The sequence below is a fragment of the Camarhynchus parvulus genome, chromosome 12, assembly GCF_901933205.1.
Source record: "Camarhynchus parvulus chromosome 12, STF_HiC, whole genome shotgun sequence".
NCBI lineage: Eukaryota > Metazoa > Chordata > Aves > Passeriformes > Thraupidae > Camarhynchus > Camarhynchus parvulus.
Window position 1 is genome coordinate 9,455,563 of NC_044582.1, and position 20,185 is coordinate 9,475,747.

At 50.0% G+C, this 20,185-nt stretch overlaps 1 protein-coding gene across 2 annotated transcripts in view; it reads left to right on the plus strand.

Moving 5' to 3' along the window:
- CHCHD6 (coiled-coil-helix-coiled-coil-helix domain containing 6) overlaps window positions 1-1,579 on the plus strand; it is a 109,183-nt gene extending 107,604 nt beyond the window's left edge. For both annotated transcript variants that reach the window (XM_030956915.1, XM_030956916.1), the window contains one exon: window positions 1,030-1,579. In XM_030956915.1, the coding sequence (XP_030812775.1) occupies window positions 1,030-1,053 (24 nt within the window). In that variant the 3' untranslated portion in view covers window positions 1,054-1,579. The remainder of the gene's footprint in view (window positions 1-1,029) is intronic.
- Window positions 1,580-20,185: the final 18,606 nt, after the last annotated feature.

Genomic DNA, 20,185 nt, shown 5'->3' on the forward strand with positions numbered 1-20,185 from the left:
CTCTTAACATGGGTCAGCACTGTCTGCTCTCCCAAAGAAAGGGACCTGCACGTATCCAGAGCATGAGAAAGAAGTAGCCTGTGGGTGGGCTTACCCTCTGTGATCCTGCTGTTCCTGCAGCACTGACACAACCCTGCCATTGCTGCTGCAGGAGAGCTGATTGCCCACGTTGGGATCCAGCACTGATTTCTCAGATCCTCAGAGGGAGAGGTGTTCCAGCTGGTGTCATGTGAGTTCTCATCCACTGCTGATGGCATTGTTGATTCTTTGACCTGATTGATGTGATAAGATAAAAATAGGAAGAGACCACAGCAGACTGAAATCTCCATCCTAAAAACTTCCTAATTGGAAGCTTTCTGTCTTATAATAACCCTCAGAAGTTCACAGCTCATATGCAGATGCCTGCAGGATCTGAGGAGGTACCACTTTGTAGGTTTCTGTGGGGACAAGGCAGATGTGATTTTGCTTTGAATTTTGGGAAGGCTTGGGTCTTAATAGGATAAAGGCTGTCAGATATGTCATGAGTTAGGGTGGTCTCTGAGTCCCCATCTTTCTTCTTCTCATTTCTCTGGTGGTCTTATATTGATCCTGTTCCAGAATGAGTGCATGGGGAGCGTGTGTGTGTGTGTGTGTGTTTGATGGCAGCTAATCAAAGTGCTCCTATGTCCCCCTGTGCTGAGGCAGGACTTAGTGTGGGGTTGCAATTGCTCACTGCTCCAAGGCTTACCTGGAGCCACAGCTGTTCTCTCCCACTGTAGGCCAGTGTATTTACAATCCTGATTGTTGCAACTGACCATGTGCTCTTGATCACAGAATCAACCTTATGTTTGGTATCATGAGCTGCTTTCTTGCTTCCACATTCCTCTCCCCTTGAGTATCTTGTGTTTTACAGTAGGTGAAACCTGAAGATTTTTCTGAGGGATTTTCACCCTGCCAGTGCTACTCTTTCATTTCTGATGTTAACATTCCCATGTCAACAACTGCATAACTAGCTTAATGCCTTTTCCTTTTGTCTCCTTTTTTCTCCAGGAGCTGTTAGTTAATTCTGGATAAACATCATCTGCCAAAGAGCAGAGGACAGGGACCATGGACACCCTTGGAAGCTCTGGCATCCTTCTGGACAGACACTGACCAAAACCAGTGCCTTCTGCCCTCCATCACCAAGACAATACAACATGATTCCTCTTCTAACTGCCTGCATGTATCAGTCGCAGTGGACGTTCCTGGGGTTGGGAGAAGGGGGTCCCAGGAGCAGGGGATGCTGTAGTTTCTTTTCATTGTTTTGCAATGTAAAGAATTGTGTTGACCCCAGGTGCTTCCAGCATAGCTTGTAGCTTAGGGTCTTGCTCCAACACAAGCCTGGTTCACCCAGTTCTAACTTTGGTTTCACCAACCTACATCTGAATTTCAGGAGCTGTTGCCTCTCTTTGTTTGCTCTGGAGAAAGGGGTCCCAAGTATTTGGAAGTAACCCTGAGTAGCTTGTTAGGATTAACTGTTCCTAGCATGCTCCCATTGGTTACACCAGCAGGCACATCCCTTCCAAGGTTCCCTCCTAAACAATAAAGTGTTTAACAGTCACTGTGTGCTGTGAGATATTTCAGTCCCATGAATTTGTAAACTGCTGTTTTCTGCCTATTGCCAATGCCAACAAAAACTCCAAATGAGTGTGAGGAGTAGCAGTATTTCAAGTCACAGTTTATAAATCACAAAACTTGTTCATTTGGTCCCAGGATGACTGCCTTATTTGAAAGTACTTGGTTACAAAGTCCTGGCTGAAGGGAACTGGTGGTGTGGAATCATACTGGAAAAACCTTTGCCTGCTGGCTGCAGAGCCCAAATTTTCTTTCTTTTCACACGCTCTTGTGTGCAGTTCCTGCTGTGTCTGCCATAAACCACTGTCCCTTTCATCCTTGTGCTCTGTGTTGAGCCCTCTCCTTGCTGTGTGAGGAATGGAGGAAGCTGGGTGCATCTGGAATCTTATTCTCCTAGAGCTAGGTGTGGCAGAATTGCAAAAGGCCTGTCAGCAAACCAGGGGGGCAGGTCTGGTTTGGTAACCTGATTCCTTTTCTCTGGGTACAGCTTCTCTGTCTGGCAGCATTAGCTTCCTCTGTCCTCTCTGACTGTATCTGACAGTTTTTGAAGAATGTGAACATGGATTTTTGGAGGTCGTGTCAGAGTTTAATGCAGTGTTTATGAAAATGGATGAGGGGGGCTGAGAATTGTTTTCTGTGTTATATTCTGCTTCGTCTCTTTTTTCTTTAGACAGCAACTTAGTGCTTTACATCTCCATTAAAGCAACAAAATGCCTTTCCTTCTTATTGAGAGCTGATGCCACAACACTTTTTATCCTCAGAAGTGATGTTTGCTTACGCATGGCTTATCTCTGTTAGTCTCAGATCTTGCAAAAATTCCAGCTCTGCATCTTTGTGTAGGTCAAACTTGCTGTCCTAAGGGAGGAAGAGCAAGTTTTCCAAAGCAAAGTAGGACAATTAGTGCCCTCAGATCTGTTGGAGCAGGACTGGGTGGGCTTTTGCTGCTGCTGCTATGCCAGCTTTTGGACCTGCTTGGGATAGCCACAGAACTTCTGACTCTGCAGAGATTTAGAGCACCAAGGTCTGTCCCTGACTAGGTTTGAAATTATTGTTGGTCTGAAGAGAAAAGTATCTATTTTGTCTCTTCCTCATTTTCCTCTTGCCCCTATCCAGCATTGCCTTGCATGAGTAATTTGCATGTTATTATTTCAGTTGCCCTAAATTGGGGGGGACTGTGATGCCAGGGCTGATTATTTGGCGGCGCTGGGCAATTTTCTCTGTTAGGCAACTGTAATGCATTTTCATGTTCTTTTATAATGAGCTTTATTTACCAAATTGGCAATTCCTCTGTTGAGAAATAACTGATTACAGCATTCAGGGAGTTGCTGTCATCTCAAGATACACAGGTGTCTGTGGAACATAAACAGATGTGATCATTCAGACAGTGAACTCGATGGGGATGGGGGGGGAATCAGCCATAAAATCATAAATGGAACAGCTACAGCTAATAGTGGCCAGGTGCACTGCTGCTGTGTGCAGCCCAACAAGGACAAAGTGGCACTCAAAGGCCATCCACTACCTCCAGATGAGGCACTGCTTGATTGTTAGCTGAAAATACCCCTCCTACCTGTCACTGCACTTCAATACTGGCTTGCCTAACTCTGTCTCCAAAAGTTTCTGAGGACAGACATTCATTTGTGGCACAGCCTTGAAGTGAAAAACTCCTCTGTCCTGCTGTGTTGGGTTTGATTTTAGCTTGCTCTGTGCTAAATGTCTGCAAACTTCTTGGTGATCATGTCCGTGGGGACTGTGGCCCCATCTGCCTTTCAGGCAGTCCTTTTCCTTTGGTGTTTCCTAGTGCCCAGAGGCAATTTTGTTGCTGCTGTTGCCCTAATCACCAGCTCAGACACCTGAGCCTGGGGGAAAATACAATCACCAGGGATGTCAATAGGAAACTGCTGAGGATGAAGTTCAGTTGCAGAGTCTCAGCTTCTATCCAAGTAAAAAATATGCAGGTAACAGGGCTTCTTGAATGAATGTTTTCTCTTCCCCCTCATCTTTGCTGCTCCTGTAGTACCAAGGCCCTTGAAAAGAAGGAAGAAGCCCTGCACCTTCTCCTAGGCTCCCTCTCCTTGTTTCTCCTTGACTCCTTGTGGGATATTCAGAGCAATTTTTTCCTGTGCAAGATGGTGACAGCAGGTGTCAGTTATGCTCCAGAGTGGCAGAGATCATTATTCCTGGAGCCTGGTGTCCAGTGTTGAATGGATGTCCTTTCCACAGCACTACCACCGCAGCTGGCACTAATGGACAACTAGGACAGCAGGATAAACAAGGGCTGAATCCATTGTGGAAGCTGAATTAGAGGCGGTTTCCTCCAAAGGCAACTTCGAGGTGGGGTAGAGGCAGCCAACATACTGCTGTCTGTGCTGCATGTGCTGGATAAAAAGCAGCTCTTTTGTGGCCAGGAATACCTGTTTCACCAACTAAAACCAAACCTTCTGTGGCCAGGTGCAGCACAGTGCTCCCTTCAGCTGAGCAGTGCATGTCCATTTTGCTTGCCTGCTTATTGCAGCTCTCTGCAAGCTGGGTAATTTTGTGTACAAATGCATCCGGTGATTTGGATGCAATGCGCACAATTGGGGTAATTTCATGTGAAAATACAGCTTGCAGAGTGCCTGCTTTAAGAGTATGAATTGTTTTAAAACTTGCCAGATGAATGGAAAGAACAACCTTTTTATTCATGCATAATTTCTTAGCATTGCAGGAAGGGAAAAGAACAAAACCAGAGAAGTTAGAGAAGATACAGGAAATAACAGAACTGATAAAAAATTTCCAGTGGGCCACAGTAGCTCTGTAAATGAAACATTCAACAAGCAGCACTTTGAGATTCCAGTGTGCAAGAACATCACTGGCACTCCAAGCACCAAATTTGTGATCTTGCATAAAAACTCAACCCGTTGCCTCCTGCTGTTAATATTTCACACTTGGCTTTGCAAGATGCTTTATCTAATATCCTCTCTGCATTTAGGCAGCTACCTTCTCTGCCTTGTCCATAACAGGGGAGGCGGGAGGAGGAAGGCAATTGCCAAGTCTGTCTGTAATCTATGTAGGAGGGTTTTGTGTAGCTGTAGGGGGAGAAGAGTAAGTCTCATTTCCTATTTTATAGTCTGCTGAGTCCTGTGATCTCATGCTGTGTGCTCCTTTTCCAAGCAGAATTTTTCAATTTGTCTTTCAAGTTCTTGTTATTTTTTATTTCCAAACTGGTTAAAAGTGTTTGTCTGTAACTTGTTGATAAATTGTTTGTGTCTGACTCCCTCAGGTGCTTCATTGCCAGTCTTGTATGTGTCTCCAGAGCACCTTTTTCTTCTCTTGTCTTGTTCCCCCTCAGTGGGCTGTTATTATCCCTTTTTTGGAACCCATGGGAGCCTGAAGGGCTGTTCAGTGTCCTGTGACATGTAACCCCGCACCTGCTCCCATTCATATGGGTTTTATCCTTGTCCAAACTGGATGTGATATTCCTGAACTGACTCACCTGCCTAGCCAGCCCTATCACTCTGCTCTTGGCATGTGTTGGATTCTTCTCACTTTCCCTGTTCTTGATTCCTTGGGGGAGTAAAGGTTGGTGTGGACTGGAGTGATTGGGCTGTATCACCTTTGAGCTGAGGCTGTTCAGGCCAGTCGTGCTGCCCCTCCATCTCCCACTCTATTGTGTAATTGTGCTGGCAGAATGGTGGTTTTGCAGCCTGGGGCAAAGCCAGAGGAAGCAAATGGAGCAGCCACTGGTCTCAGGAGAGCTCCCAATCAAAAGTGTGTCTTGGGTTTAATGACACGTGTGCTCTTTCAGACTTTTTATAGAGGTCAGAGCATGGCAGGGAACTTTCCTCTGTCATCTTCCTAGGGAGAGCAGCACACAAACTTTTCTTTCCAAGTTGAAATCAATTGTTCCCTCAGGGCTATGTAACAAACTGCTCCTGTAGCTGATTTCCCCTTGTGAATGGCCTAAATTAGATGCTCTCCCTGGTTGCCCTCATTGGAATAGCTTGTGCTTTATCCAGCCATTTCGTTTGTGCCATTTGCTACAAGATGTTGATAGCACTTGTCTGGTTCCTGCTGCCCGGTGTTGTTCTGTATGGGAGCTATTGCATGGCAGGCCTGCTGTCCCAGGGAGTGGAGGAGAAGAGGCAGCAGGGACTTGGAATCTCATTTTGATTCCTACTTTGCATCTTCCTTTGTTTTAAGGAAGTCTGTTTAAAAATAATTTCTGGTATCTTTGGAGCAGGTTTGCTAATTGACATGAATTGAAACAAAGCCCTTGGGCTTACTTGGATCTTTTTGAGGAGTTACAATCTATTCACCTCCTTATGGATCCCTGAAAGCTTAGATTCAAAATCCTTTTTGAATGCTGAGTTGATATTGGGGTGACAGCTGCAGGGTAAATTGTCTTCATTTCCATCTAGTGCTAACATTTTTGGCAAACTGGTGCATGCAGTTCAGTCCTGTAGACTTCCTACTGCCTGCTCTACAGAATTAAAAAAACAAGTTACCTTCAGTGTTTAAGACCAGAAAACAATTTGGAGTCACCCAAAAACTCCAGCTGTGCCTTCTGCATGTGCATCCATACATGAGCAGCTCTGCTGGAGTCTCTGGGTGGGCATCTCCTCCTTGCCAGTGGGGCAGAGTTTTTGTGGTATTTAGTCCTTCAACAGTCTGAGTTAATCTCTCTAATGGCCACCAGTGGAGGATATGAGTGCCACTCCCTCAGGAGGAATGAAAAGGATGTTATTTTTCCCCTTCCGTGACCTCTTGAACATCCCACCGTACCCATTTTCTTGGTGGTGGAGTCCACCATCATAGTGAGTTTGATTTTTATTTTCTGTGAGTGGGGAGTGCCACTGTAAGTCAGGATTAGCTAAACATAACATTAAAAATAGAGCACGGCTATTAATTTAATGGCTTCCTCGTTACAACCATCATAAAACAAGTAAACAGGAACTCTGCCAGCGCTGCCTGCAGTCCTCCTCCAAGTGGCTGAACCAAGGGAGAGATTTGAACTCTTGCCATTTGATAAAGCCATGTGTGAACATGGCTTTTTAAAAATTAAATCTTTACTTTTCCTGTAGTAGCATTTGAACTGCTGAGGAAGCCTGGCCAGTGACTGCAGTGGAGCTTTGCAGCTCTTAATGAGACAGAGGGGAAATGGCAGTTCAGGACTTAGCTTAAATCATACCAGCCAAAATAAAAGATTACAAAAGGCTGGGAAATTGTTCTTTGTGGACTGTCTCACTGAAGCAGCCTTTGTAGTCCCTTTAATCCTTACTTATTTTTCTTTTGCAAAGGAAAATAAGTAAATTCTGTGTTGGGACTTTTCCCCCTCTGCTCTTTATCTTCCAGAGTGCTCTTGGCAGCTATTGGCAACTTGCTTGGATTGGAATTTACTGGATTAAATGGATCACACTGGGGATCTGTGGTGGCCACATAGACTGGGTGCCTGCTCCCAAGTCCTGTTCTATCACTGCATCTCAGTGGCAAGTGTACAGTGACAAAGCACACAGGGGTGTCCAAACAGAGTGTAAGCTGAAAGCAGTGGAATTATTTGTGTGCTGGGCTTCTTCCAGACTTAAATCAGGTGCTTGTGCAGTGCTGTGGGGTCTTAAAGAGGTTAGTTACAAAAAGAGAAAATACTCATCCATTTGTTTGAACACTCCATTCTAGTTATTCTTATACAGTGCCTTCTGGTATCCTGAAGTTTACATTCCCAAACTGGAGGGTGGATTACAAAACAGTAATGTATTTAATATTCAGCTGTGAAACCTCAGTGCCAGCTGTTGGTTCCACCCAGCCAGTCATTGGCCACACGTGCCCATGCTAGGAAAAAGGAACTTTGCTGTCTGAAGGAAAGGGCTGCCATTCAGTCTGTGACCAAACAGATAAAGAGGAGGGTTCATGCTTCAGAGTCTAAAGCTGATTATCTCTGTGAAAGTACCCTCAGCCAGCAGGGTCTGGCTCTTCAGCTTCTCAGAAAACAAAGCAGATGTGCTCTTCAGAGGCTGCAGGTGGTCCTGTATTGCTCACTGCTGATCCAAAGCTCAAGGAGCTTTATTTGAGGCTACTATGAGGCAATGAATGTGATTAGGTCTCAGTAGGTTATAGGAATCCAATGTTGAGGTGACAGTATCCAAGTGTAGCAGCAGGAGAAAGAGACACATTTGCTTCTTTGTGACTGATGGGCTGATGTTTCAAAGTCTGGTTCTTGTGCTGGGTAAAAAAACTTCGTTCAACACTGCAAGGAACTGCACAGAAAAATGAGACCCACGTGCACACCATAAATTTAAGGTGATCTATATAATTATTCTGGCTGTGAACTTGGTCACTGCCAACCAGTGTTTACCTCATGAGATTGGAGGTGTTTACCTTGTGGGATTGGAGGTCCAAACTCAGCTCTCTGGAAAAACCAGGCACACCCATTACAGGGAAGATTTATTTATTGTACTCAGGTGAATTGTGCTCCAGATCTCTTTGCAGCCACCCCTGAGGCTGGGAGCCCTAACACTGCTACAGACCTTGCAGCACTCCTGAGCATGCAGATAACAACAGAGTCACAGCTGTTCTCAGGAGGGCAGAATTCTGCCATTCTCAACTTGAAAGAAAATTGGATTTTAATGTGGAGTACAAGGTGAAAACTTCTGAAACTTGGAAGCCTTTCACCAGCCTTTGAGAATGTGGACCATGGAGCAAAAAGCATCAAATGTGACTCAGCCCTGCTCCTGCCCACAGAGCTACCCTAGGGAGAGCTCCTGGCTCTCTGTGCTCTCCTTGCTCCATCTGCTCCACAGGAATTGGATCCCTTCCATGCAGCCTTACATTTTAGGGTTAAGTAATTTATAAGCCAGTCTGCAATATTTCTTCTTGTTACTGTATATCCCTACATATTCTCCCAAAAGTCCTTTTCAGGTTTTTAAAGTTATATCAAATCTCTACCTGCTGACTGCAGGAGAAGCACCTTCCCTCTCCTGGTGTCTGCATGTCCAAGGAGGCTGTGCCTGGCCCAGGGTTTTCCCTCCTGTGTTGAGCCCTGGGGATTGAGTCGTTTATGGGAGTGAAGAGGAAGTGTTCAGGGAAAAGGAGTGGTTGAAAATGTGTTTTAACTCTTAATGTGGGAACTTAACTAATGGCCTTGGTTCAGGTTTTCTATGGATTCTCCAAGCCCTGAAAATTTGGGTGAGTGAGTGGGTGAGTATGGCAGGTGAGTCTCAGAGCTGTACAATAAATTAATGGACTTTTCCATGGACCTGTGTACAGTGTATCAAGTAGTGTAATGGTGCCCTTAGTCCAAACTTCCTAATGCAAAGTCATCAGTGATTTTTGTAGCCCCTTACTGTTAACAGAGATACTCCCTACCCCAGGAGTGAGACAGGGACATGGAGAAGCCTTAGGTACTTTCTGCCTTCCCTGAAGCACTTTGCAGGGCACTGACTGTGGGCACAGCTGTGCAATCTGAAAAGCAAACTGATCCTGCTGACTCTGCCTCATTTTGCTTCCCCTGACAAGTAATTGAGTGGTTGCACTTTATTAATGCTAATGACTTTCTAGTTTGAGCTGTTAGTGTACAGTTTGATATTTATATTTATTTATTTGTAACATCCAGACTTTGTACTGTCTGGATTAATCCTCGAGCCAATCTGATGCTGAGCCATTATTGTGACAATTGAGTCACAATACAATTTGACATTCATGCTGTACCTGGTGTAGCTAATTTATGAAACTCAATTTATAAATTACATAAATAGGTTACATAATTTACCACATACCTTGTACACTTCACAGTAATATTCCCAGCTTGCAATTTAAACAATTTTTATACTGAGAATAATTTGCACTGAAGACTCTTGAATAATTTTGCAATCTATTCCTGGACAGATAAGGAGTTGTGTTTGTTAAATAAACACTTGCTGGTGTTGATTTTAACTTGCTAATCACCCTGTCCTCCTTCCCAGATAATCTGTGGCCTGTCCTGGGTGATGCTGTGCTGGCAAGGCCAGACCTCTGCAGGGGTCCATGTCTTCAGCTTCTGCCTTTCAGGAGCTGCTTGCCTGGGAGCGATGAATTTTTCCCTCTGTCATCCACCTGAAACTTCAGTGCAGCTGGTGCTTGCTGGAGAACCAGCCCAGCTGCCTGCAGCCTCCCCCAGGAGTGCAGAACCCTGGCTTGTCCATCGCCCACCCAAGCACCTGTCTGATGGTGGTGGAGTGACCCTGGTGAGGTGGGGCTGGGGGTGAGGAGGGGGCTTTGCACTGCTCTGGGAGAACTTGTGGTGCAGGGGTAGAGGACACCTCCATGGGCAGTGGCACAAAGATGTTACATGTGACAATCCTTGGAAGTTTCTGCCTCACCCAGCTGGTGTTAGAGCGAGACAGGTCCTGCTCCTGACCCTGTGGCACCAAGGCATCAAAAGGAAGCAGTGGAAAGCATCATGTAACCTGTTCATGATAGTGCCCCCCTGGCCCCAAAGCTCTGTGCTTTCCTCCTGGAGCAGCCCCAGCATGGGGACCCAGAGGAGGAGGATGGTGGTGTCCTTCACCCCTTGTTGGAGAGGCCTGTGGCCCATTTCCATGGCTCCTGGCCCCCGGGGTTGTGTGAGTGGCCATGAGTGTTATTGTGCTGCTGGCAGGTGTAAGCCTGGGTGTCTGGCAGCGTCCAGAGGCAAGGCTGCTCCTACAGCTGGGTGCAGTGTTGACCTGCTGGTAATGTTTGCAGAGGTCCTGCTCTCCAAATCTGTCACTTCCGATCTTTTGGAGTCCAGGCTGTGGTCAAACAGTTCCCACGTGGCCAGCAATAGAGAAGAGAGGCACTGGAGCGAGGACCTGGAGGCAGGTGCTCATGCAAACATCAGCATCACTTTTCCTTTCCTTGTCCTGTCACTTTTCATCCTGCTGCCCCTGCCTGGATCCCCCACTTTCCCCAGGAGGGGCCAGTGGTGACAAAGACCATTAATTTCGCAACAGCTGCTTCTAAACCCCATCAGACCCCCCAGCTGTCACCCTGTGACTGATACCTCTGAGCACCACAGATATCAAACCTGCAAACAAAATATTTAGGAGTGTGGGGATGGAGGTTGTCTCACAGCCCCGGCAGCCACCATGGCCACCAGCAGTGATGCTCAGCCCTCTCCCCTTCCCCATGGCCCTGCTGGGAGGAGATGACCCCTCCCTGAGCTGCCTGGCATCTGGGGGACCACGGCTCTCCCCAGCTCTGCCTTTGCTCCTCCCAGTCGATGTCCCAGTCAGAGCCAACAAATGAGCTATTATGTGCACACAATCCCAGGATGTGCACGAGCCAGACCCATGCACCCCAAACCCATGTGGGCAGACCCTGACCTGGCTGGCTCCTGTAATTATCTCCTGCAAGGCAAAACAATTAGAAGTTTCTGCTCTCCTCTCCCTCCCTTCCCCCTTCCTCTTCATTGTTCTTGGCAAAAAAAGGTTAATTAAACTCGGAAAATATCCCTTTTCTCCCCCCTCCTAAGCATGAGACTTAATTTTCTCTTTATATTTGTATTTAATTAATTCCTGCAAAGGCTCTGACTATATTTTTTTGGTATTATTTCTTTCTTTGTCTCTCTCATTGTTAATCCTTGCATATTCAGTTTTTCTCCTCCCTTTTCCCCTAGATTTGAAATTCTATTACCATTTCAGAAGGCAGGCGTTTGAAGAGAAAATTGAATATCCGTCCAGTCTTGATAAGAAGGGACATTTGGTACTAACGGTAATTTGTGAAGCAGATTTCCTCACACCCCGTGCTTGGTCCCCACCTTTCTCCCCGTGTTTGCTGCGGATGATGTGCGTGTGCCACCGGGGCGTGGGGATGTCACAGCGGTTTGCAGCCTTTATATCCCTGGATTTCTGCGTCAGAATGCCCTGGCGGCCGCGAGTGGGATGGGTGACACGGTGACAGGCTGTGTGACACCTCCCGTGCACCCTCATACCCCTCAGGAGCCCACCCTGCGCCCCCACTTTGCTCTTTTTGCTCAGGGGTGATGCCCCATCGTATTGTCCCCGTGGTTTCAGGGGAACTTGTGCTGTTTTCAGGGGATCTCCTGTTCCCAGCTCCAGGAGTATCCTGGTGCCAGCAGGAGTGGGAGCAGCTGCCCTGAGCCCCCCTGTGCTGAGTACGAAGGGTCATCCTCGGGCTGTGGCTGTAGGAATGCTCTGGCCTGGGTAACGCTTCCACACCGGGGTGTCGGGGCTTTGGACCCGCGGTCCTGCAGCTCCTCCGTCCCAAACACGGCCCTGGGCACAACCGTGCCCCTTGTGCCCTTCCCCACCTTGTGGGGTTCATGGTGCTGAGCTTCGGGCACCTGCTGACGCTGGGAAAACAGGTCTGGGGATTTATGGTGACCTATTCCCCCTGCTCCGGGCTCGCTGTCACCTCCTGTCGCCTTCCTGCGGGGCGCACCTGTGCCTGGTTCGGCCCCGCTCGGGCCGCTGCCCCGCTCGGTGCCTGGTTCCGTGCCCCGCTCGGTGCCTGGTTCCGTGCCTCGCGCTCGGTGCCCCGGTGCCGGCAGCAGCAGCAGCAGGTGGCACTGTCGGCCCGCGCTGCCGCCGCCGCTCCAGCGGGCCGGGGCCACCGGCGGGGCTGGGGCCGGGGCCGGGCGGGTCCCGCTGCCCTGGGCGCATCTCGGGGAGGGTCCCGGCCTGGTGAGGGACAAGCAGCGGCTCCCGAGTGTGCCGAAGGGATGGAACGGACTCCCGACATTGTCTGGGTGATGCCCATGACGGCTTGGACTGAGCTGAAGTGAAATATTCCCTGTTTCCTTGCCCGAGAGAGAGACTCCCTGGGCAGCTTATTCCACTTCTTGACAGCCCTTTCAGTGAAAAAATTTTCCCTCATATCCAATCTAAACCTCCTCTGGTGCTGTTTGCTCTGTTCTGTTGCTTGTTACCTGGGAGAGGAGACTGATCCCCACCTGGCTACATCCTCCTATCAGGTAGGGATAGAGACAGAAAAGGTCCTGGTGTTGCTGCCCCAGAAGTGCCCAACCTGAGCTGGACAGCCACCACTGTGGTCACTGGTGTGTCTGTGACTCCAGAGAAGCCCTGCACAGGGCTGGGTGTTGGGTCCTGTTTGGGGTCCTGCTGGGGGTGGAGGGTCCTGGGTCCCAGCAGGGCAGGACCATGATGTCCATGGACTTGGATGTTCCAACAGGAGCCCCAGGGAGAACTCTCCATCCTGGCATAGCGTGACCCTGAAGTGGAATAGATGGGACATGATGGGGAGCTTGAGACGGGATATGAGAGTCTGGAGAAACCTTTTAAGTCCAGGGTCAGCAGCCTGGGGGTGGAGAGCATGGGGGTGAATGCTGAAGCTGCAGAGCCCTCAGGGAGCAGCATTCTCCCCACCTCTCTCACTGCTGGGTAAATCATGACGGCTTGGACTGAGCTGAAGTGAAATATTCTCTGTTTCCTTGCCCAAATCTGTAGTTTCCTTCTGGCTCTGAGGCTCTGGGCCATATTGCACATTTGAATTTAAAAGCAGACTTGTGCTTGGGCTTGTTATTTATTTATTTATTTATTCTAGAATTGTTATTTTCTTTAAAATCAGGGTCCTTTTTTGCTGCAGTTTCGTGGTTCCTCTTGGAGCAATAACCGATGAACCTGGGTGCAGAGGGCTGGGGGCACGAGTCAGAAGTCGGTCCCTGGTTGAGTGGGGTGTCCTTGGGGATGTCTGGAGCTGGCGGGAAGAGAGTGGTGGAGGGGAGAGCCTGGGAGCCTGGTGCTGGCTCCCAGCCCTGAGAAGGGAGATGTAGAGTTAAGGCGATAGCTGGGGGTGCTAATGGGCACCCCTCTTCCCCTCCCTGCTGTAGGATTTGCCATCTGCTGTGTGAGAAGCGGCATTTGCTTGCTTCAGGGATGTCACACTGGGGATGACACGTCCCTTCTCAGCATTGCCGGGCTGTCCTGGCTGGGCTGCACTCTGCCCATGCCCAGCGAGCTGCAGCAGCGTGGGGCTGGGCCCTGGGGGTGCCCTTGTGGTTTGTCTCGGCTTTACCTTGCTCCCTGGAAAGCCAGAAAAGGTTGGTCCCTGAGGCTGTGGCGCAGGGTGCACAAGCCCCAGTGGCCATTGCAGGGTGCCAGGTGCGGCGGGCAGGGACCAGCCCCGCCCCGGCTTTGGGGATGGGAGCGGTGCCACGGAGCAGCTCCGGAGGAAACAAGGATAACTTGGGATAGAAGAGGGGAGGAGGTGGGGCAGGCGGCGGAGGAGTTGCGCAGAGAGGAGGACACTGGGGAAGGAGGGATACAAAGGGGGAGAGAGCCCCGCTGCAGGAGCAGCACGCCCCGCACGCCCAGCAAGCCCAGCAAGCCCATCAGCTGCTAACGAGGATTAATCGCCTGCTCCGGGCTCCGGCGCGGGGCTGCAGCCGCTGCCGCCTGCCCTCCGTGCGGGTCCCCAATGGCTCCGCGGGTAATTTATGGCCGCATCGGTGCAGGCAGCTGTTCGCAGGTTGGCAGCAGCGCCGATGGGAGCCTGTGCCTGGTTTGAGGCTCTAAATAACCCCATCGGCTCTGCGAACCATCCCAGCCGAGCTGCAGGGAGGAGAGGGTGGCAGTCAGACATCGCTGGTCCGCCCCTCACGGGCATCAGGGTCCCCAGGCCAGGGGAGCAGATGGCTGCAGCCGGCTCACGGCAGCACTGTCACGATGGGGTCCCTTAAATACCGATAGCACGATTAATTGGGATTCACTGATCACTGTTAATCTTGTGCCTCGCTGCACGTGGGGCAGGCGGCACCGGCAGCCGGAGCGATGCCCAGCGGAGGCTGGAAGTGCTGCTGGCATCTCTCTCCATGCCCTGGGAGATGTGTGGAGACATATGCTTCCCCAATCTGCTCCAGCCTTGCTGTGCTTCGACCATTCCTTGCAAATGGCCTCAGAGGGTTTTAGCTGGGGAAGGAGGTGCCAGGGACACTGAGGCAGTGAGATGGCAGCTGCCCCACAGCCCCTGGCATGTCCTGATGGAAAAGGATGGAAGAGGGAGGAATAATTTGGGGCTACAAGAAAAGCTCCAGGGCCATGTGCTGGGCATTTTTGGAGATGTTGGTTCTTCTAGAGCTGGATCTCTGTCCTAGGGTGATCCAAGTCACCCTGAGCCTAGGTCAGCACAGCTAGAGGTTTAGCCCAATCTATAATCCTTTGCCTTCAAGGATTTAGTGTCTCTTAAGCCTTGTTCTGGCCCAAAATAACCAGAAAAGTGGAGCTTGCAACCACCTCCTCAGAGTCCCCTCTCTGCTATGGGCACTTTTCCAACATCATCTCACTGGTTTGCAAGTCAGGAGGATGTGACCTGAGCTGGTGCCTGCAGCTGGCATCACTTCTCCAGGTGAGGTGGCCACTGGGGTGCAGGAGAACACAAGGGGCCCCTCAGCTGCACCCAGGGCAAGCCTGGGGCCATGCTGGCTGCTGGCCTTGGCCATTGGTGTTTTGGGGCCCCTGGGGGAGCACCTCACTTGCTGGCTGCCCTGGGACTGGCTGCTGTGGCTCTGTACTCCAGCACCTTTGACAGAGCACAGAGGTGATGTGTTTCTGGTGTGCTGCTTCCCACAAGCAGAGATTTTGCTTTCCAAGGGGTTCCCTCTGTGTTCCTGAGTTTGCTCCCCCTCCTCTATTCCTCAGGTGCTTCTGCCCTCAGACAAATCCAAGTCCCTGGCATGTGGGCTGAGGTTCATGGGGAGAGCAGGGGATGGGGAGAGGCATTTGGGGGTCCTGCCAGGGTTGAGGGAGGTGGGAGAGCTCATGGGGGTGCAGGGATCTTGGGAAGTGACAGCAAAGCCCCAGCCAAGGGCCAGGGAGGTGCATGGGCTCTAGAGGTGGTTTGTGTCTGCAGGATGGGGTTTCCTTTCCAATGGAGTGGGGCTGTACAGCCCAGTGGGATTGCAGCAGGCACAGTGTCATGCTGGGGTTTATTAGGAGCCAGTTAATAACTCTGTACTGGATGGTTCGTTAAAGGAGTTAATTTACCCTGGATTGTTCTCTAATGTGGGCTACAAGGCTCAGCTGTGACCGTGTCAGGCTGAGCCTCTGCTGCCTCCCTGCCCCAGGATATTGCCCTTCAGCCTCACTCCTCGTGGGATGGGAAGTGCCAGCGAGGATGGGCTGGGTCCCTGCAGAGTTTCTGCTGGCATCCCCCTCTTTGTGACCCCCAAGCCCTGGCTGGGACAGGCAGCTCCCCCTCCCCACCTGCGTGTCCCATTCCTGCCATGAGGCACCAGCAGAGCCCCGGGCTGGGCTCAGGGGTCTGCCCTCCCTGGTCATCCCCAGGTGGCTGAGCTTCCTCATGGCACTGCATCGGGAAGTGGCTTTAGGAATACACATTGACATTAAAAAAGGCCCCTTTGTACCTATTAATTGAAGTCATTAAATTTAATGGGATGGTTATTGCATGTTAAATAAATACTGGCTAATTATGAAAAACATATTTGCCAAGGCTTAACTATAGAAAGGATGCCTCAATTACATGGTTATTAAACCTAAAAAATATACACTTTTAATAATGAAGTGACATTTAAATAACATACATTAACTGTCTTATTAAATGTTGATTCTTTTCATATTTGAGGACTTTAATTTGGAATGTTTTCCCTGGCACTAACTCTACAATGCATCATTAGCTGTCTTTCACTCATCATTTTGTAAACTTTTTTAATAAATAGGCTGAAGTGTTTGTATTTGCTTTTGTTTTCCTAGCTTCCATCTCTCTCTTCAGGCAGCAGGGATGTGCCAGGGGTTTGTGCAGGCAGAGCAGGAATTTCCAGGCAGCTTCTTCAAATCACTAAACCCTTCCTAAAGATGGTAAACCCTTTCCTAAACCTGTCATCTTAAAATAGGCAGGCAGCCAAGCTCTTCAGGATTTTTGACACATCCTTATGGAAAGGACCACTCTGCCTCACTCTTGGTTTTCCAGACTGAATTAGTTTGTGAGAAGTACCCAGGAGATGGAGAGCAGGGTAAGGGCAGGAGCTCAAGGCTGCAGTGGAAGCCCCATCCTGGTACAGCATTCTGTCTCTATGGCAGAGACAGAATGGCACTAATCCTTGGAAAAGTCAGTGTTTTGGGATGCCTGCATCCTTCCCAGATGTGGGGGAACCTGCTTGGAGAGGGATGCTCTGTGGGGCACGTCCCCAGGTGCTGCAGCACCCAGCCCTGCTGCTCCCAGGGCAGGGAGCAGGGAATGTGGGAATGGCGTGGAGCAGCCCAACCCAGGGCAGGCGGGCTCCTTCCTTAATGCGTTTATCGATTGCAGTGTACACGTCAGGATGTAATTTAGAAATCACTCTCCCAGAATCAATTAAAGACCTTACTGGCAACGCAGGCATCTCTTCTAGTTAAAGCCTTCACCCTTCCCTCAAATGCACACCCCACCGTTCCTGCTCAGCTTTTGGGGAGTTCCTGTCTCCCTCCCAGCCATGTGGAAATGTGGGTGCTGGGATCACCCTCTGGCAGAGCTGCTGCTCTTCTGAGAGCTGGTGTTGCCTCAGCTGCCTCCCAAAGCAGCCATCAGTCAGGGGCTGTCAGGGAGCCAAGACCTCTCATCTTCCGGACTCACTCTTAATGTTCCTGCATGCACACTGAGGTGAGTAATCTGTGCTGGGAGGCCCAGTGGGCAGCACAGAGGCACTCAAATTAATTATGGAGGAGTTAATTCCCAGGGGGGCTCCTGGGGGAGCGGGGCCCAGGCTGGGCTCGGAGGCAGTCGGCCGTGCTGATGCGTTGGGCAGGGGCTGCCCTCACCTGCCCTGTGGCTGCTCCATCCCTGTGAGGAGCTGCCCCAGCATCACACACAGCTGGGCTCAGGAGGGGGCTCCTTAAAGGCAGCAAGTGGGGGTAGCACACCCTCTGGCTTTCAGGCAAATGAGTATAACCACCGTGGGACAGTGATGTGCCAGCTGCTCTGTGCTGGCTCTTGAGGGCTGGATGTGATGTGTGTACCCCATGATGGCTTTTTCTGGGGCACAGCCAGGGCTGCCTGGTATGTGGGCATGGTGTTGGAGGTAAATGGTCTCCCAAGCCCATGAGCTCATCCATTTCCCTCCCCTCCTGTTGTGCCATTTGGTGTTGGCAGGGAAAGTGGGCACAGCTCCCAGGGGAGTGAGTCTGGGACCAGCTGATGGTCACCCCAGGTCTCCTAATGCAGAGAGGCACAAGGTGGGGATGGCTGGACCCACATGAGTGCAGCTGGTGGTGCAGGTCCAGCAGGCTTACAACAATGTGGGTTCAGCAAAGCAGAGTCTGAACTTGTTTGTTTGGGTGGAGAACCTGTGATTCTAAGATGCATCTTGGAGTGGGGTGGCACAATTGTTGCTCAGGATTCCTGTGCTGCAAGGTAGGGGGCAGTCAGAGTGGGCTGCTGTGGTGAATATCAGGTTTTGTATCCTGATTTTTACTTGATTAATGTTATGGGGTTTGTTCACAAATGGGAACTGAAAAATCCTTTTACAGTGGTAATCTTCCTTCCAATATGTAGACCTTTGACCATGTCTAAAAGAATTTCCCTCTTCCTCTTCCCTCCCCTGGCCCTTTTCTTACTGTGGTGATGAACTTTCATCAGAACAATTGCAGGCTGGGTTTCAATTCAGTAAAAACCACTTCAGTCAATAATAATTTTTCCCTGGAATTCTGGGATTTGGGTCCTGTCTTTGTGCCCTCTCTCCTAGCACTGTTACAGGTGCACAGACTGAAGTCAGAGCCAGGGTGAAACATCCCTGCTCCATCCCAGCACCATTATGCTCACAGCAGTGATGCCAGGATTCCTCTGGCACTGATGCCAGGAACAAAGCCAGCTCAGCTCTTCCTCTGGCTGCCTTGGGGGTACCAGCCTCTCCAGCTCCTCCCACCCCAGAAACAGAAGGAGCACAATGGACACAGACCCACCTCAGGAGGGTTCATAGCCAGGAAGCTCAAGCCAAGAGACCACAGGTGCCCTCAGGCCTCAGTGTCCTGCTGCCCTGGAGGCTTGTGGTGCTTGGTATTTCGCAGGTCTGAGCATTTCTTCCTCACCAAGGTTCATGATGCTCCTCAAGGGATCTCTGTGCTACAATATAACATCCCTGTATAGAGAAATTTTCTTAAGTAATGGTTTCTGCAGATCTTTTTAAGGTATATTTATCCTATCTTTTATTGGAATAGAATTAAAGCAGAATTAGAAACTAAAATAACTTTAATTACGAATTTCACGATTCGGTATGTTGTAAATCTTTCGACATAATATTGTGCCATAAAAATGCTATTTTGTGATAATTATTATTATTATAATTAATGTTCCTTAATTGCTGATGTCGCAGGCACATGCTATCTCCCAGGTTTTCCTGCAGAGTCTCTGGAGGAGCTCTCCCAGGGCGGGGGAGATGCAGAGGATCCGGGCTGGTGCCCGGGCAGGCTCTGGCTGTGTGCACAGGGGGGTGCCCGAGCCCTGCTGCCAGCTTATCCCACCCTGGGCATTGCTTTCAGCGCCTCCCAGACAAGGAGGATGCTACAAGCTGTGATAAAGCCTCTGCCCCAGGCTGTGCTGTGGCCATGTCCCCAGGCTCCCTCCCACAGGAGATGGGCTGAGTGTGGCTTGGTGGCTCTGCCTTTGGGCCAGTGAGAGCACCCCAGGGTGTCTGTCTGTCCTGCCAGGGGTAGGGGCAGGTACTTGTGAGGAGGAGCTGCAGGGCATGAGCAAGGGGAATATGTGATGGAGAACAAAGATAGCAAGAGAGAGGTGGGAGAAGGCAGTGGGATGGATGCAGTGGCCAGACCAGGGCTCAGCAGTTCTTGTTTTATCCTTTACCAGCTCAGAGGGTGCTGCTGGGGTCTGGGAGGCAGTGACACAGAGTGGGTCTGTGGGCCCAGGTGTGAGGGAGGAGCAAGAGCACGGGGATGGAAAACGCCTGATGCCAAGTGTGTGAATTTTTCATGTGACCCTGAGGCCTCACTTGTGACAGCATGGGGCTGCCCAGGCCCAGCTGAGAGAGGGAAGGCATCAAAATAGCCACTGAACCACCTGCTTCACAGTGGTGAGTGTATATGGCATGAAGCTGAAACCAGGATACATTTTTAATGACTCAGGAAGGGCTGGGTTTCTTTAAATAAGACTAGACAATGAATATGTGCTCCCGAAGCTGTGTAGTGCACCATGAATGCATTATTTACAGCAGCTTCTTCCTTGTCCATTTTAATTTTACATGGGTACTCGAGAAAGGGAAGGGACTCCTTGATGTCTCATGGCCACCCACTTGTTCCATGTGACAGAGGTGAATTTTTGAGCCACCAGAGGATTTGGTGTTGATCTTTCCATGAACTTGAGTCATGGGCAAAACAGCCATCCTAGAAATGGAGCCTGGCACCCAGGAGTGGAGGGAGCTCCAGCCTGAAGTTTTGTCTGACTGATGCATCATCCAGTTTTCACAGTGCCCTTTTCTGCCTTCTCCCCGTGGGTGAAATGCAGGGGGGATGTTCTGCAGCCTTCCCTTGTGCCCACACACGCTCAGCTCAGAATCTCTGCTCCCTGCACTGGTGGAGGACCAGAAAGCCTTTGGGAAGTGGAAGTGACACATGATCCCCAAGAGTGAGGGAGGAGGTGACTGTGCTCCATGGATAAGGTCCTCAGCTGACCCTGGCAG